The 18,208-nt window shown below is 42.8% G+C and overlaps 2 protein-coding genes across 2 annotated transcripts; one reads left to right on the top strand and one right to left on the bottom strand.

The window, feature by feature from the left end:
- The first annotated feature begins 879 nt into the window (after positions 1-879).
- LOC133953544 (ATP-dependent RNA helicase DDX39A-like) lies at positions 880-6,688 on the top strand. Its single transcript, XM_062387494.1, has 10 exons — positions 880-1,008; positions 2,006-2,213; positions 2,382-2,509; positions 2,780-3,056; positions 3,344-3,462; positions 4,793-4,924; positions 5,127-5,236; positions 5,589-5,733; positions 6,058-6,205; positions 6,431-6,688. Exons 2-10 carry the CDS (start codon positions 2,006-2,008, stop codon positions 6,445-6,447), a joined length of 1,284 nt encoding a protein of 427 aa, XP_062243478.1. The 5' UTR covers positions 880-1,008; the 3' UTR covers positions 6,448-6,688.
- On the bottom strand, positions 6,689-13,070 carry LOC133953545 (CCN family member 1-like). The gene is made up of 6 exons (XM_062387495.1): positions 12,890-13,070; positions 11,794-12,007; positions 10,777-11,024; positions 9,594-9,705; positions 9,179-9,360; positions 6,689-8,202 (listed from the first exon to the last, which is right to left on the bottom strand). Exons 1-6 carry the CDS (start codon positions 12,938-12,940, stop codon positions 7,897-7,899), a joined length of 1,113 nt encoding a protein of 370 aa, XP_062243479.1. The 5' UTR covers positions 12,941-13,070; the 3' UTR covers positions 6,689-7,896.
- Between the last annotated feature and the right edge of the window lie 5,138 nt (positions 13,071-18,208).

Consider the following 18,208-nt stretch of genomic DNA (forward strand, 5'->3'; position numbering starts at 1 on the left):
GATAATTTACTCTACATATTACCTCAACTAAAAAACTAAAACAAATCCGACTTCTTTAAATGTCTCGCGTCGACTTATCAATCTTGAACAGATGGTCACTCCAGGCCTACGGGACACAACATTTTCCACAACAGGAAGCTGAAACACTTAAATACTGCTCTTTAGGAAAAAACTGCCAACCTCAGCTCCCAGCTGTTGGGCACGGACCTCTGCCCTTTCTGTTAACATACATACATACATACATACATACATACATACATACATACATACATACATACATACATACATACATACATACATACATACATACATACATACATACAATAATACAATAATATGGTCGTCATGCTGTCTCTCTTTAAAACAGCAGGAACAAACATATCACTGTGAACGTGTTTAACCTTCATAGACATAAAAAGGTATAATTAAATCTCATTGAATATCACACTTGACCTCGGTGACACTGTCCAATCACAGCTGCAGAGCACAGGACGCTGTTGTGCTGCGACTGATGCCTTCACGTGCCGTTTCCCCATATTGTAATTAGTACACACAGAATTTGGACCGGACTATTTCGACACCTGTAGGAATAGGTTTTAGGAAAGTAAAGGTTTTTGATTAGAGTCTCACTCATAGGTAAATTTGAAATGGAAAACATGGGAATCCCTTATCTTAAAATAATACTTTAACCATTTATGATTGCATTTAATCATTTGTTAAACGAATCATAGCTCATATCTCCCTATTTTCTTGAAATGATGCACAAAATAAAACATTAGCACCAAGATATTTTTCTGCGTGGCTTATTTTGATTTTATTGTGCAAAAAACGTTCTGGTTTTAAAGCCACAGGTCCACAGCGCATTGAACACTGATGATTGTTCCGAGGTGTCCCTGAAGGCAGCATCCATGTGTGCTCCATTGCTGTGAACACTCGCCAGTTCTTGCTAGTTCTCCGCTGCTGCGCACACAGACGTCGACAGGACAAAAAAAGATACGTCACACCAAGGTAACGTTTTGACGCATTTGAGATTTTCACTGAAAACCCACTAACCACTAAGCGCCGAGTTGTTCAGCGATGAAAGGGTTTGAAAGCTCTGTTGCTGGAGCCAAAGTTGTGCATTGGATGTTCGCTCTGGTAGCTAACACGCTAGCCGCAACATCGTTAGCTTAACTTTAAAAAGCCCGTTTTTCTTTTGAGATGGTCAGGTAGCTCCAGCTGCTCACCAATGGTAAATAGCCACTTTCTCCTTTTCACCGAAAATACCGAATGCAACGGTGCGATGTTGGAAAGTAGCGCGTGAGTCCCGATCAGCGGTTAGCCATTAGCTTGCTCACTAGCCGGTTTGAATGAAGAGAGAATCCGGAGAGATCTATTGTGGAAGAGTGCGCTGCCTCCGCCGGGTCCCCCACCGGCTCGCTGGGACTGAGCCAGCGCAGTTTAAACAGCTCAAAGCACTCATATATGTTTTATTAATGGTCATATTGTTATAATTAATTCATTTTGATGTGAACCACTGCTGCGGCCTTCTAGTATTTTGGACCTTGCAGCCAGCAGGCAGACCCAGGTTCCTGCTCATTGTAGCGTAAGGCTAGTGCCTAAACTTTGTTCTGTTCGTACTGTAAACAGTGAATCACTAACATAGTCTCTAAATTAACGGTTGTACAGTACCACGTAAGTGCTGGTGGAAGTGTGAACAATAACATGGCATGAAGAGATAACGTAAGATAAATATTGCATGGGTAAGTAATAAGTACCAATGCAATACGGAAGTGGTATGACAATAATAAGTGTAAGGAATAACAAAAATAGAAAAGTATGAATGGAATCAAACGAATATTAACAGTGTTTAAACAGGGACGATATGTGCAGTGTGAGAATAAATATACTGCAATAAAGATTTATTCATAATATTCTTATATTTCATGTACATTTAAATCAGCCTAATTTTTGCAAATTCTGAGTAAATTTATGAGATCCTCCCAATTTACATGTATACAAACAGATGGCTGAGAACGACGTTGATAATGAGCTTCTGGACTATGAGGAGGATGAGGAGCCGCAGGGAGCCCCCGAGAGTGGCACCCCAGCCAACAAGAAGGAGGTGAAGGGGTCCTACGTATCCATCCACAGCTCCGGCTTCAGAGACTTCCTCCTCAAACCAGAGTTGCTCCGTGCCATCGTTGACTGTGGTTTTGAGCATCCCTCAGAAGGTGAGTGTTGAGTTGTTTAAGAAGGTCCAAACCATGGCTTGGATACAATCCTCTTTTTAAACCAACAGTTTGACACTTTAATTTGAGACTTACTCCTCCACAGAAACAATATCACATTTAATCCAAGTGTTTTTCACTCATTTACGGTTGCCATTTTTCTATTTACAGTCCAACATGAGTGTATTCCTCAAGCTATCCTGGGCATGGACATCCTGTGTCAGGCCAAGTCTGGGATGGGAAAGACAGCTGTGTTTGTTCTTGCCACCCTGCAGCAGATCGAGCCTGTGGATGGGCAGGTGAGATATTTAAACAAGCTAATACATCCTCCATATGTTTTTATACCATGTGTTGCAGGCTATGATTCTGTTCAATACATTTTTTTTATTAGCTTTCAGATGTTGAGTAGTTGTCAGTCTTGAGACCTCTTCCGTTAAATAAGTTAAACAAACATGATTGCAGTGTTCCTGCTCAAAAATGTGTATGCTGGAAAACAAAATGAGAGAGTTGCACTTGAGGACAAGTACAGCCCGGAAGTAAAACTAATGTCCTTATTCCCTGCACTCCAGGTGTCTGTCCTTGTGATGTGCCACACGCGAGAGTTGGCCTTCCAGATCAGCAAAGAGTACGAGCGCTTCTCCAAGTACATGCCCACTGTCAAGGTGTCGGTGTTCTTCGGCGGCATGGCCATCAAGAAGGACGAGGATGTCCTGAAGAAAAATTGCCCTCACATTGTCGTGGGAACTCCAGGACGTACCCTGGCCCTCATCCGCAACAAGACTCTCAGTGTGAAGAACATCAAACACTTTGTGCTCGACGAGTGTGATAAGATGCTGGAGCAGCTCGGTAAGTGAGAGGAACAAATGTCTTACAGAAGATGGCTGAGAAACTTGATTCCAAATCTGCCTTTTGGTTGCATGTCTTCTGCTTATTTGGTCCCCTATCATGGGGCATTTATTGTGAAGATGTTTTGTCGATGAAATTACCGCACAGTCATCTATTAGTACTTGTGTATATATACAGGTTTTCAAATGAAACGTTAAAGAGTGAAAGTGTTGCCTTAAATCAACTGATAAAGAGCAAGTTTATAGGTATTTCTATTTTTCAATAATAGATGTGTTTTTTGCCCACAGACATGAGGCGTGACGTCCAGGAAATCTTCAGGCTGACACCCCATGAGAAGCAAGTTATGATGTTCAGTGCAACATTAAGCAAGGAGATCCGCCCCGTTTGCCGCAAGTTCATGCAGGATGTGAGTTATTATTTACCTTTTTCTCAAATTGAACTTGCTGCTGCTCCAAGCTGAGAAAATATACATTGAATTTCATAAGATGTTGTTTTTTTTTGCTGGATTTCTTTGTCTTTCTACTTTTATTCAATCTGATCGATCAAAGAGGTCTTAATAATTTCGATCCGGTTTGCATTCGCTTCATTCAATTCGTATTCTTGCTCTGTTGCATAACCTTCCCTCCTTTTTATGCACATATACGTAACTACAAACATTAGTTCGGTGGCGGCATAAAAGTTAAAAGTGAGCATTTCCTTTTTTCTGGTGCTGGTCGATTATGGAAAAATTCATAATCACGATTATTTTGGACAATATCAAAATCATGATTATTCAAACGATTATTAATATGTGCCCTTATTCTGAAGTATATGCTTTTATTCAAACCCTTAATGATGGCAACCCTAACACACCATGACCGGCTGACCGGCGCGGAGAAATGCGGGTCCGGTCTGACCGGTCTAAACAGCCAGGCGGGCGCGCGCTTGTAAATAGCGGTGCGCTGCGCGGCCGCTAACATGGTCTGCTGCTGGCCTCCCTGCTTTTCCACTCGCGCTGTTTTTTTCACTGCCGGTCACCACACACCAAACTCGCCTCCTTCACTTTACAGCTGCTTGAGAGTGAGAGCCAGTCAGCTGGGTCGCTGAAAGCTTTGGGGGAAAGACTGAATTGCGCACGCGCGTCTCTTTCGAAAAAAAAGGTCAAATAATCGTTTCAACTCGATTATAGTTGTTTGGAGATCGTTTGACCCAATAATCAAAATCACGATTAAATTTTTATTAATCGAGCAGCCCTACTTTTTTCTATATATACATTATTACATCCATGTCATCACATGGCTATTGCAGTTTTGTGTTTGTATTGAAACCCCTCATTGCTTTGCCCACTTGTAGCTGTCAGTGTCATAAGTGGCCATATGAGAGGGGGAAATTGATCCTCCTTAACAGATTTGACTCGGTCAGGACATCCACCCCTTCTGGCTCTGCTGCAAGGAGAACAAGTTCAGTGAGCCACCAGGCACAGTTCATCTGAAAACTTGGTGCAAGCTCATTATGGAGTTGTCATACGTAGAGCTCAGTAAAACATGAACCAGGGGGAACTTCAGAAAGAAGTATTAAGACTTATTTTTTAATAAAGTTTTCCCCTCATCTAATCCTCCTTTCTGTCTTCGTGCATGCTTCAAGGCTTCGTCTGTATTATAACACTTCTGATGTGGTCTGTAGAGGTGGTTTGCGTTTGGTTATGTGTGTGTGAGAGTGACACACCTAACATTTTGCTCCTGTTTTTTGTTGTGTAGCCCATGGAAGTGTTTGTGGATGATGAGACCAAGCTGACACTGCATGGCTTACAGCAGTATTACTGCAAGTTGAAGGACAGTGAGAAGAACAGAAAGCTGTTTGACCTGCTCGATGTGCTGGAGTTCAACCAGGTACAGTTTGTAATCATTTCAGATGATGACTCAGAATTAGTCATGTACATATTAAAACATTTTTAATCTTTCTGCAAGAAATGCAATTTTTTTTTACGATTTTTGGTTAAACTTGTATCCCTTGGCCTGTAATTCCAGCCTATTGTGTTGTTCATGCCTTTCCCAGTAAAAAATGCAAGTGTCTTGTTTTGGTTCCTGCTAGGTGGTGATCTTTGTGAAGTCAGTTCATCGCTGTGTGGCTCTGTCTCAGCTGCTGGTGGAGCAGAACTTCCCGGCTATTGCCATCCACAGGGGCATGGCACAGGAGGAGAGGTAGACTTTCTTTGCCATGATTGTCTATTTGCTTAATCTGTATTGGATGGGTACTTTGCTGATTCCACTATCTTCCAAACGCCAAAATGTAGGGAGACAACATATCACTGTGCTGTAATTTGTCCCTGGTCAGCTAAAACTTTTTAATATTTAACTTTGCTTGACAACAACAGTATTGTAGTTAAACTGGCCCACTGGGCAGTATGAACTATAAAGTTGAATTTACAAGCAGTTTTATGTTGAAGATTAGATTGTATTACAGGTTGGCAGTTAATGTTGTTAGTCACCTTCGCTTGAACTGGAATGATATCTTGCTTATTACTTTTCCTGTTGTTGCCCATTCCTCCCCCAGGTTATCCCGGTATCAGCAGTTTAAAGACTTCCAGCGGCGGATCTTGGTTGCAACCAACTTGTTCGGCCGAGGCATGGACATTGAGCGAGTTAACATCGTCTTCAACTACGACATGCCAGAAGATTCTGACACTTACCTTCACAGAGTTAGTCCAGCTATTATATCATTTTGTCATGAATTCCAGAAATGTTAACATTTTCATTTTCAAAGCATACAAACAGATGTCTGTAGCTTGCACCAAATTTACAGTAACAATCTGATAAATAACAATGTAAAAAGAACCAGCAACCAGTGTTCATTTGAATGCTGTATTTAATTCTACCCAATCAGAACATTGTGATCTGAAACTATGGAGTCGGTATGAAATCCAAACTTTTGTCCCGCTTCCTTTCATATGCCAACTTGTGGCATTTCCAGTTGCTTTCAGCTGAGCCTCGTGTAAGCTCAACCTTTTTCCTCTGCCCCTCAGGTGGCCCGTGCTGGCAGGTTTGGGACAAAAGGTCTGGCCGTCACTTTTGTATCAGATGAGACAGACGCCAAGACCCTGAATGAGGTCCAAGACCGCTTTGAGGTCAATGTGGCAGAGCTACCAGAGGAGATTGATATTTCCTCTTACAGTAAGTTCTCTTGTCTTTTACAGCCGTCTTCCACTTGACCTTTCAGTAAACAAGTCTTTTCTGAGCAACAGATATACAGAACCCATTTTCTTTCTACATCATCTCACCATTCTTCAAGGCATTTTGCTCGTGTCACTGGATAGAAAATGTAGAGAAATAAAGCAGTGGCAGTTGTTTCTTGGCCTTATGTAACAATGCCTAATTCTTTCCTTTTTCTCTTTTCAGTTGAACAGTCCAGATGAGCCTGAAGTCATTCCAATGAAGATTGTGTTTGAACCTTGGTATTGCTGTATTTTGATGGAGACAAAAAGCTCAATGTTTAATATTAAAGTCCCCCTCCCTCCATATTTGTATGCACGTTCATGAAGGTAAACCATTTCTTTTTATTTTATGTGCTACGGGGTACTTGTTTTAGTGTTTTTTTTCTTGTTCTACCATGGATACATTGTTTTGGTTAAAGAAATAAAGTTTTTATACCTCGTGTGATGTTGTTAGATTTAATTTTCACTTGTAAGTATGACAGATGTTGCATTAAAGAAAAAGACAAACAAAATCGTCAAACACAATCTGAGTCGTCACTTTTGACTGTAGGTAATTCTTCTCATAAGCAGAGGGTGCTGTTGTCGCAGTTTTAAATTCACCGTCACTGTTTCCCAAACACTTGACTGTGAAGTGACTGCCAGGTAGGATCATTTGAAACTGAACAAGTTGAGTTAAATAAAACCACATGAAACCTGAGTCCAGCAGCCATTTTTATCCTATGGATGGACCAACAAGAACTTTTGACAGCTACACTGGTTTCTTAATGACCCTTATAAAACCTTGGAACAAAATAAAGAAAATGCATTAACAGTCATTGTGATCCAAAATGCAATAATTAAAAAAAAGTTCTCTTTGAGATGCATTTAATGCACAAACAAGAAATCCAATGACTTGGAATAGTGTTGGCATTGTTCCAGTCTGCTGACAATGGTTTCAGTTCCAGGTAATGTTCCTTATCTTTGCTAAGTCATCGTTACAAGGAAACCGCGTCATAGCTTGCTGTCTGTAAACAGCACACTTGATGCAGTCTGTCTTAATGTTCATAATATGCTTAGTCCACCTTTTGCATTATACTCAAGAGTTTTCTACAGGAAAAACTGCAGGAGTTATTCTTTTGCTGCTTGTAACGAGCAACGCGTCTTGGGATATGAAGACATTACCATCTCAGTATTTGAGGGAATCGATGCAGGTGGAGGGATACTTTTACCCCTGCTGTCAAACTTATAGTACAGTAAGTTTCAGTGCTAAACAAAGTGCGCTGTTGCTCTGGTAGTGTTTCACTTCTCAGGCTGATCTGAGGGTCGTAATAAAATATCCCCAACACCTGAACCAGCAATCGGTCCAGAGGGGAGGAAGTCGAGGGGCGCTTCAGGGCTCTAGTTTAGGTCCCTCGTCTGTTTCAACTGGAGTGGGTAAGTGTACAATCCACTCTGGTCACACACACATTACATTAAAGGTTGCCTTCATGATTGTGAATTAAACCGACTACAGGCACGTCCCGCCTGCAGTCTCTGTCGACAGGTGGGAGCCTGTTTTCTTCACTCACTTGGAGCCAGATGAGAAAAATGACCCCTCGTCGTGAAGCGTCTTCCTTTATCAAGAAGGTCGACCTGGTCACATTCAAATAAAACAAAAATTCCTCCTCAGTACTAGTCTATGAACTTGTGTGTGTCTCCGTACATCCAGTGCTGTGGAGGAAGGGCCACTTCGTTGAGGTGGCTACAGTCATCGCTGCATTTACATGACTGGATGAACATGGCCGACCTCCGGAAACGCTCTCCGTCCGGGCAGACAAAGGTCACAGGTACCGTGCGCGTCTGGCGTGGCGAGCAGCACCTTCCGCTCGTGCACGTGCCGCAGTAGTTGGGTCGGTACAGTCGGACACTCAAACATTCTCCATAGGACAGCCGGACAGGCTCAGGGGCTTTCTGTGTTGGGGAGCACTTCTTCCCTTTCTGTGGTTGGATGATAGAAATCGAAGAGATGAGTGTCACAGTGCGGATTATATTGAGTTCGGTCCCTAACTGGATTCAATAGAGAAATTGACCAAAACCAGTCATTTGAATATCTTATTTAAAAAAAATCTAAAAGCTTTGCCTCTTATCCGCCCTGTCCTTTTACACAGAGGCAGATTTAAGCAGCTTTGCACTCAAACTCATTAGTTTCACATTACGAGAACCAGACTTCATCTTGTTGTGCCAAAACGGGGATAGAGCGAGGGATTATATTGACATTTAAGTGATTAATTTTAAGATTAAACCTGGATTTACCATTTTAGTGTCTTTCTCTGTTAAACACACGGACACCTGTCCGGCCACCAGAGCTTTTACTCAGCAGAGCAGAAAAAGAGCTGTCGGTGTGTGTCCAACATGGAGGATTAATATAGACACACCACTTCCCTGGACTCTGAGTACACAGATGGGGCCTAGCTATGGACAGTTGCTTGGCAAGAATGCCGGGGGTGGGGGACTATATTTAAAAAGGCGCCTGCCTGTCACCAAAACACAGCTGAGTAAATCAGCACTGCCCAGTTCCCACTGGATGTGGAGCTTCCAGAAAGTACCGCTACAATAATCTCTGTTCTTAAGCTTGGGATAAAGATGGTTTTAGCCCTCAAAGCATATTTACTCAAGGACACAACATCTCATTTTTTTTTCATTCTTTGCTGCGCAGATTAGATGTAACAGCCTCAGCTCTTTTTAAGTTGAAAGAGGGAATCAAGGAGGCAGAGCAAAAATGAGCAGGTATAGTTTTTCTCCATAGGCAATAATGGCTCGATAAAAGATGAAATAATTCCACTCTTGATAAGTGTTATCACTAGGCGTCCAGGTTTTACCATCTGAGACAAGTTGTTGTGATAAGAAGTTATCTGTGCAGTAATGTGGATATTTGACCTTTGCTCTCCCTCTCCTTTAGTTCAGTCTACTTCACCTTGGCTGCGACGCTCAGGCCCTGGCACGGCCGTATGGTGCAGATCCTCGTCTCTCGCTCCAGCTTACACTCAGGGTTCTTGTTGGTTATTCGGGACGAGACGCCCATCCCGCAGCTGCGAGAGCACTGGGACCAGTCTGTGGTCTGCACTGGACACTTCTTTTCCTTCAGATGGTTCCACACTGAGGAGTGTGAAAAGGTGGCAGGCAGGGAGAAAAAGAGAAACGATACACACCAGTTAGAACAGTGGTTCCCAACCTGGGGGTCAGAACCCCATCAAGAGTTTCCATAGTTTCTTGTAATTACTGTTGTATTCACTGCATCACAAAATCAAATATTACGGGCAACAAAAACTCACACACTAACAGAACAAACTGTTATGATAAATTATAAAGCTTTTTTCCTGTTCTCTTACCAGGCAGATGTTTGTAGCCATGTTCACTCTGCCAACCGCTGGACTTCACATCTGTGAGCTCGTTGCCCAGAGCCTGATCAGGTCTGGGCAGGTGGTGTTGTGGTGGAGGCACCTGTGATAAGAGATAACACAAGACCATGATGTTTTTCGGGGATTCATCTGGGCCGCAGCCACGTCTGTCTTTTGTTTACTCTTCACAATGTTGTCACCACAATGACCTGATTACCAAGGGGTTACTTTCGGCGAAAGAGAAACTTCACTCTGTAACAGGAAGAAATATCTAACAGTGACAGTATCTCATCTATGTAAACAGTTACAGTTTGGTCTATAAGAAAGAGGAGGATTTAGAAAAACATTTTGTGGAAACAATGTGAATTCCCAGTTCACTTGACCTTTTTACCATCCAACCACTTTCTCAATGTGTCCAGGAAAGCAGTTCAGCCAAATATGATGCAATTGCCGGAAGGTGTTCCTGAGTTATTGCGTTCACAAGGACAAAAGATAGATTTTTAAGGTCACCGTGAACTTGACCTTTAAAACCTTAAGCACCAAACGGAACCTTTGAACAAAATTTGAAGACATAGTGTTCCCGAGTCATCATGTTCTGGACAGATGGTTGGATGGTTGGTCATCATAAAAAAACATTACGTCTACAACCACAGCTGAGCTCCTCTCACTTCCTTGCTCTCTGTTTCTACATGTTGAGCAGTGCAGGAGCTGCTATTAACTGCATCCCAAGCTCCTTAACACGGAATTTAAAGAATTGATCAACAGAAAAATATTATGGAAGACAAGGAGGTTTTGTTTTCATCTGCGTTTGTTCATTAGTTAGCAGGATTACATAAAAACTACTTGTTGGAAGGATGAGGTCTGGGGAAGAGCCCATTAAGTTTTGGTTGGTTGCATTGCGATGTATTCTTTTTGTTTTACATATGTGGATTTCGCAGAGAATAATTCATGATGAAAAAGATCAGGCATGTTCAGGGGACTGCACTATTGGGCCTTGGCAGAGGTATGGGCTCCATACCGAGTGCAATTCTAATTATGAATGCAAAGCTGTAATCAATTAATTACGGCCACATTTCTTTTGTCAAAATGTGTCTTTCATCCTCACCTCCCTTGTTTTCTATCCAGAGGTTATTACAGTGGCAGCTGATGAATTGTGACTACATCAAACACACACCTGATGCTTAGGTGGCAGGCGCCAGGTGCCCTTGTGGCAGTCCACGCTGAAGCAGCACTGCCCGGGAATCCTGACCAGCCGTGGGTAGGGGCAGAATGGCGAAGCCGGGGGCAGTTTGTTGTTGCAGAGGGGAGCGCAGCCAACGGCGCCATCGATGCAGGTACACTGGTGTTTACAGCCGGCACGGAAACCCTCGCCGTTCTGGTAGATCCTGCTGTTGTACTCGCATGACCGTCCCTCAGATTTAGCTGGAAACACACACATTATTACTCAGCTGACACCAAACATTCATGACATGCAAATCAGCCGTGGTAAGATGTGCACAAACTTGCTGTTGTTTTGCACAAACCATAAAGCAACAAAGTTATTCTGGGCACAAACCACAGGTTAGATATTTCAGAGATGCATCTCTTTGTGCAGGACAGGACATGCTTTTAAGGGACCAATGATAGAGCCTCAGCCTGCATCAGGTATGTTTAGAAGTATTATCTTATTGCAACACCTTGAATTAACCCTGTTGGGCAAAGCTTCTCTTTGCCAAAACAAACACAACACACACAAAGTCAAACAGACATCCAAAGGTCAGTGGAAATAAGGACAGAAGTGTGAGACACCTTGTCTCCTTAGCATGGAAGAACCAGCTATTCATAGTTTGTGGGGCAGCACTGGCATGGTACAGATGGGGGGGGTGTATTTTTATCTCTGAAACCCCCTGACATCGTCATAAAACATCTACTACTCATTAAAATATCCCATGTCCTGTTCCTGGATGTGTAGCGTGACACCTTCCTTGATCCCCAAATTGTGATGCCATTGACTTAATGGAAAGGAGGCTAAATTAATATCCCTATCTTTGAGGTCTGTTTTCTACGTTGCTAGACAAGTTTCCTGGCCTTTTAAATATAAGACAACTCGCACCAAATACAATATTTCCCCATACTAGGCACCTATGAAGTCAGCTATGATCCCAGGGAAATTCCTCCCGTACCAACTTTACATTGTTCCTTCCTCCCTCACCTCGACAGATGCCCCAGTCCAGGGCCACATCATTGCCGTAATTACACTCCAGCCCTTTGTGATGGTCACAAGGCCTTATGGAGCTGCAGTCCTGGTTGAGCTGTGCGGCACACACCTTGCAGCACCCACATCCATCGGGCACAGCGCTTACCCCGGGAGGGCAAACCAGAGGCTCTGCAGGGCAGTCACACACTGCAGGGCAGCTAGCAGTCACCTGGGGGGATGAGGGGGGAGAGGAAGCAGAGAGGGAGGTCAGGTCATCAGAGAAAGACCCACATGCTTTAGTGTCAAGGTCATGGAGATGACAAATATGGAGAGAAAAAGACAGCACAGTGAAGCACATACATGCTCATCAACCACCTGTAGTTCTTTGCCAAAATTGTGAAAGTCTTGCAACGCCAACACCCACTTGATTAAAGAAAAACCACACACAATAGCTGGAGAGTTTAAATCATCAGCAGGGGTGTTCAGTGCACCACTTTGAGCTTTTCTTCCAACATCAGAGTATGTGGCGGAGCTCTGGCACATTTAGCCTCCTCAGGGTTTTTCTCATTTTGAATCTGTCCACAGACAAAGCAGTGCGGAGCAGTAAAAGTTAAGTTACTGCTGGCCACTCGTCCCTGAGTGTCTAGACAGCTGCAGGGTTTGTTCGACTGCTGCCTCACGATTTGAGTCATCGCAGCGGCACTAGAGCCAACTTGTTCCACTCCGTAGGAATCAACATGTCACTGTGGCTGCAAAAATAAGACATGAGTAGACACGCTTATTACCAGGAAGGACAGTCAACTTCAGAGGAACTGGGTTCATTATTATTACAAAACACATATGAGGATAAAGGATACAACCCCACCCAAGACTTTATTTGTTTTAGGACTAAGACTCTTTGAAAAATGGGTTAACACCAATAAGTCTCAGATCTAAGACTGAGATCTTCAGCAGTTCATGTGATGAAGATGCCATACATGGCTGAAACCTTTGATATACATATTTTTCGTAAGGAGTTGTTTGTGCTGGAGGTCAAAGAATATTTTCAGCACATTTTTAACAATTTAAACATGTTGAATCTCAAAATAACAACATAACGTGAAAAGCTTACCTGTGTGATGACGGCTGTTGTCAGTACAGTCAGGTAGATCAGTGATGCCATAATTATCCTATGGAGATGTTCAGCAAAATTCAAAATAAATACAAAACCTGTAGATTAAACTACTGTCGTCTTAATGTCAGTCTCAGGTAGTTGTTCTCTGACTATCTGTCTCTATTCGGACCTTGGTCCTTGTCCTTCTACCGGAATAAGCTGTCTTAAACTCTTTATACCCACTGTGAGCCTCGGTGACACCACGCCCCCAACTACACTTCTGACCAATCAGCGCGCAGGAAAACAGCCCGGGACCGTTTGCACGTGGGCGGGTCCCTATCGCCAGGGTCGCTTTCTGATTGGTGGGCAGTTTTTTTTGGGATGTGAATGCAGCCATTCATAAAAATCTGCAGGACCCTCTGTATTTATTTTATGGGTTGAAAATTAAAAATGTAGCAGCCGCTTTCAAGTCACACTTAGGCACATTCCTGCTTTTGTGGCCTCTACTCTCCAAACACTAAGTAAATATATTCAGCTGGGGTTAGGACCTCCACCTATGGGGGGAAAAAAGGAGAGAAAGAAAGAAAGAAAGAGAAGGGGGAGGAAGTCCTTCTGTTTTTCCAGACTAATGCAGGTGCCAGGGCAGAAAATAAAAGTGGAGTGCAATAAGGAAATAGTAAGATAATAGCCGTAGAGAGAGAAGTTTGTCGGTTTCCATCACAGATAAAGAAAATGTGTTTTCCATACTTTTTATATGTAGGTATTGATTGTTTTGCTCTCCATGAGCCTCATCTTGAATTCAGGTGGCCTGGCTCTTTCTGACTATTATTTCTAACCACATGGTGCTGACATGGGAATGATGAGGATACTATCACTTGGAAAGAACGGCCGTAGGAGTCTAGGGTGAAAGAAGGATTATTGTTTTAAGGGTAGCTCACATGAGGGCTGGCCTCCTCCTCCTCCTCGCTGTCTTCCTCCTCAACCACAGGTTTATGGTTTTCAGCCACACCTGCCCCAACACAGAGAACCCCTTTGATGAAAGAAATGCGATATGCAGAGGGCTGGAAGTCAGCTTCCTGCTATGAATGTTCATACTTGCACATTTCTGGCTTGGACTTAAAAAGGCCAATCATCTAACATGGTTTCTCACATGGGCCGTGATTATGTGAGCTGCTGGGAACTCTCTGCTCTGGTGAATAGTTAAACCTAATTCTCAGCCAGGAGGTAATGATCAACACCCCATATTCAGTTTCAGGCTTAAAAAGGTAAACATGCATCACTGTTGGCTCTCCACAAGTTGTGTCAGATAAATAGCTTTTTGATAGCTTGAGCAAAAGTACACAGTATTATGCACTTTGCCTGGTAAATAAACAAATATTTCTCAATATTTATGCTGTGTCCAGATTCACTCTTAACCCGTATTCTACCTCTTTATACACTGTACGTTACTTTAGCTCAAATCATATTTTTTTTGGTCTGAATGTGCTTTTTATAATGTTCCTATTCAAAATTTATTTACCTTTCTGTGGATGTCTTTTGAGATGGCATACACTGTATTTAACTCCACGTCTAATTTCATTAAAATACAGGAATTTGATAAAAAAAAAAAAGTCAAACTATGGTATCGATAAAATAGTGAGGCTGCTCCTTTGCATGTCTAGGTTTCACCCCCCTTTACAGAACACTGCGCACATTACAGAAACCCGGTGTTCGACAACACTCAGTGCAATGGGAAACGGCCAGGTGAAAAATTATTACATACAATCCCGTCTGCAATTCACATTTCGGCCCTTAATATCGCCTGAAACCCTTGAGATTTTCGCGAAAATGTCACTGGAGACTCCAACCGGAGACCGGCTGATTTGTACACGTAAATCGAGCCTCATTCGCGGGTAAACATTTCAGGCGTAGTGCCTGGATCATGACGTGAAAAAAATTATGAAAATGAAGAAAATGATTGTGCCACTGTGTCTAATACGATGACATGGCTCATCTGAGCGGGGGACACTGTGTTTAATTTCATTCAAATACACTAAAGTCAAAACAGGGTATAGAGGAATTAGTGAGGGCGGCACGTTCATTTTTTAAATCATCATCGTATCAGGCCCTCATGAAATACGAGGAGCGGGCGTGGGTGTGTGTGTGTGTGTGTGTGGCCAGCACCGGGGCTCCGACCCCGCCCACTCGCTCGGAGAGAGCCACAGTGAGCTCTGAAGATTGTCCGATCTGGAGACATGCCGTCTTCTCCTGTTAAACTGAATAAGAAGCGCTAACACGCAAGCCCCTGTTTGTGAAGCCATGTATTGTCCATAGTGAGCAGGAGCAGGAAACCTTTACTATCAGAAGAGACATTTTGCCCCCTCTTCTGAGCGAGTGGGCGGGGTCGGTGCCCCGAGACCCGAGACCGGTCAGCCCGCTACACACACACACACACACACTCACACACACACACACACACACACACACACACGCACACACACACACAACACACAAACGCCCGCCCGCTCCTGCTATTTCATGAGGGCCTGATACGATGATGATTAAAAAAGGTAACGTGACGTTCAATCACGTTCATCGTTACGTTCACGTTAATAATATGAAAACTGATTTGTTAAGTTAAGCGATCGCGCAACATATGCACAACACTGTACTGTACAGCCACTGCAGAGGGGCTGAAGAGTTCGGCTCCAGAGCCGCGGGTTGCCGACCCCTGTGAGGAACCGAAATTGTATGGTATATTGGACGTTTTAGTGTCTCCCATAGATATATAAAAATAATATATATACGTTTATATACATATATGGTGTCTCCTGTGGCAGCGGTGTCCATCCCTTTTAGCTGTCCTCTGGAAACACTTCCGTTGTGATGTCCTCTAGTTGCTGCGCGTTCGTCTATTTGCAGCGCGTGTTTATATTTGCTGCGCGTGTGTCTATTTGCAGCGCGTGTGTCTATTTGCAGCGCGTTTCTGTAATGTGTCGTGAAATTGATGAAGATGTTTTCTTACTTTGCGTGTGTTTTTTCAACTTGCATGTGTTTTGTCAACTTGCATGTGTTTTCTTAAGTTGCTGTTCGTTGAGCTCTCAGGGCCACCTTAAGAGGGAGCCTGAGAAACGGCTACCACATCCAAGGAAGGCGGCTCGACTCGGGGAATTGCGGTCATATCAGCCGGCACATATATTCTACTGCGTGCATATACTGACATAAATGGTAAACGCATCCAAAGCGTTTTTTCAAAATAAACTGTTGGAGATGGAGCATATACAAGTTGCATATTTTAAAATAAAATGGAATGGATTATATTCACAAGAAGTATATATCGTCTCACGTGTCATTTTTATGAATATCATTTTGACTGTCTCAATTTAGAGATTTTACAAAAGTCACACATTTTCAACTTCAAGTATGTAAGGTCCAACAAGTGTACAATCAGACCAGTTCATTTCTGGGTATTTCAAAGTCCTAGAAAAACATTTAGCGCAATAGAGGGTATGTTTCAGTCTGCATCTGTTGTTATTAAACAAGATAACAAATAAAAGTCCTGATCTAGTGAAATCTAATGCTTTTTCATGAGGGGAATGCCAGGCCCAAGTGGATGTATACGCTCAACCAAAAGTGTCATTGTAGTTTAATGTACTGCAGACTGTGTGACCAGAGTAAGATGTGCTACAGATGGATGACCCTCTTCTTCACCTAAGACCCTTTGGATGGTGCCATGTGTCAGATGATGGGTGTTTAAATGGTTGTTGCCAAGTGATGCTCTTGCAGTTTGACGGTGATTTGACAGGTCTTATCTATGTCCTCCTGCAGCTGCTACAACATGAATAGCTCCCAACAAGGGAGAGACAGAGGACTATGAGTTAATTACCCAGCGAACATCCACAGATGTTGATCTTTTCTGTTCCTCTCCTGAAAGAATCTTTACCAGCTTTTGGAAGATTGGAGAATTTTGTGTCGCCAGCTGATTTAAATCCCTGTAAACCCATGTCCCTTACCAGATGAAATAGCTTGGCAGTTACAGTGTTTTCTAAATCAATCTCAATCATGGATAAAGAAGGACAGAGATGAAGATAGAGTGACTGACAAGTGCTACCTTCAGTTAATTATTAGCTGGCTAGCCAGCAGCTGGCCACCTTTTGGACAACATGTCTTCACAGGAAGCCATTCATAACAGTCGATGCCCCCAGCAAAGAAAAAGCGAAGCACATAATTCTGAAACTCTAAATAATTTACACTTTGTTTGGTAATGATAAGATATAATGTGCTAATAAGTGAGCTTTACAGGTGCTGGTTGACAGATCTTATCACCTTTGGACAGAATCAGGCTGTTGTTTCACTGAAAAACACAGCAGAGGTTGTGGCCTGGAGTCATGACTCTCAAAGTAAAAAAGGAAACCACCTCAGGAAGCTGTCAGTCACCACTCTAATGGTGTGACCTTACAGACAAAGTCACGGCCCATCTATTTTAATCCACTGGTGGTCACGGTGCAGGCTGCGTTCTGAAAAGTCCTGTGACTGCTTCTGTTTTCAGCTTCTCCACTGATGCTGAACAAAAAGAGGAGGCATCGCAGGAGCCCCGGTTTGATGGAGACGTAAAACTAGTCTACTGTGATGAAGTAGACCTGTCACTTTAAGATAGGGGAACGATTTACTGTAGGCAAGCACTTGTCTGCGAGAAGTTGAATGGTTATTTCCGTGAAGTCTTCATCGTTTTAGTAACAGAAATCTACAAATGCTCTTGCACACCCCAGGCTTTTTAGGGAAACTTTCTGAAGAAAAAGAAAAACAATGTCTAAATTGTGGTTGGGTATTCTTAAACGTACAGAGTTGTTAACTTCACCAGATTTAAATCTACCTTTTGATTAACATGTGTGCTGTTCGATTGAGTTGAGGTGGCTCTTCACTTGCCGGCCCCACAACCTCTTTGATAAACGGATTGGTTTGGGCCCTTTGGAGCCTTTGTTTCTCTTGGATGATGGGAAGCAATTGTTTGAGTATTCGAAGAAGCCTCTGACATAAGACAGTGCAATCATGTCAGTCTTCAAATGCAGCCTCCGAAAGATAAAGCCTCTGGATTGAGACACACATATTGACTGGTCAACTGTCAAACTGGTTACTAGTCCTTTGCCATATGTTGTTTGTCCTAAAAGTTAGAGCCCCAAGTACAGGAGATGTGACTAAATGAAACATTGAATGAACCTGTTACCTTGAATTCAAATTGTGGATTTCTCTTGGTTGAAGCATCAACATTTTGGATAAAGTGATTTAAACCAATCAACACAGCCTACAACATTGGTCTAATTGTTTTGAGACATTTCAATGAAGAAACCTTCCATTTAT

The sequence above is a fragment of the Platichthys flesus genome, chromosome 5 (genome assembly GCF_949316205.1).
Source record: "Platichthys flesus chromosome 5, fPlaFle2.1, whole genome shotgun sequence".
NCBI classification, from domain to species: Eukaryota; Metazoa; Chordata; class Actinopteri; order Pleuronectiformes; family Pleuronectidae; genus Platichthys; species Platichthys flesus.

What these genes read in the sequence shown, in the direction of transcription:
- LOC133953544 (XM_062387494.1), top strand. Translation starts at nt 2,006, where the DNA reads ATGGCTGAGAACGACGTTGATAATGAGCTTCTGGACTATGAGGAGGAT. An exon ending in ATGTGCTGGAGTTCAACCAG is followed by an intron (nt 4,925 to 5,126) that starts GTACAGTTTGTA and finishes GGTTCCTGCTAG; the next exon opens with GTGGTGATCTTTGTGAAGTC. An exon ending in CTGACACTTACCTTCACAGA is followed by an intron (nt 5,734 to 6,057) that starts GTTAGTCCAGCT and finishes TCTGCCCCTCAG; the next exon opens with GTGGCCCGTGCTGGCAGGTT.
- LOC133953545 (XM_062387495.1), bottom strand. Translation starts at nt 12,940, where the DNA reads ATGGCATCACTGATCTACCTGACTGTACTGACAACAGCCGTCATCACA. An exon ending in GGACTGGGGCATCTGTCGAG is followed by an intron (nt 11,025 to 11,793) that starts GTGAGGGAGGAA and finishes GTGTGTTTCCAG; the next exon opens with CTAAATCTGAGGGACGGTCA. An exon ending in TGGCTACAAACATCTGCCTG is followed by an intron (nt 9,361 to 9,593) that starts GTAAGAGAACAG and finishes CACACTCCTCAG; the next exon opens with TGTGGAACCATCTGAAGGAA.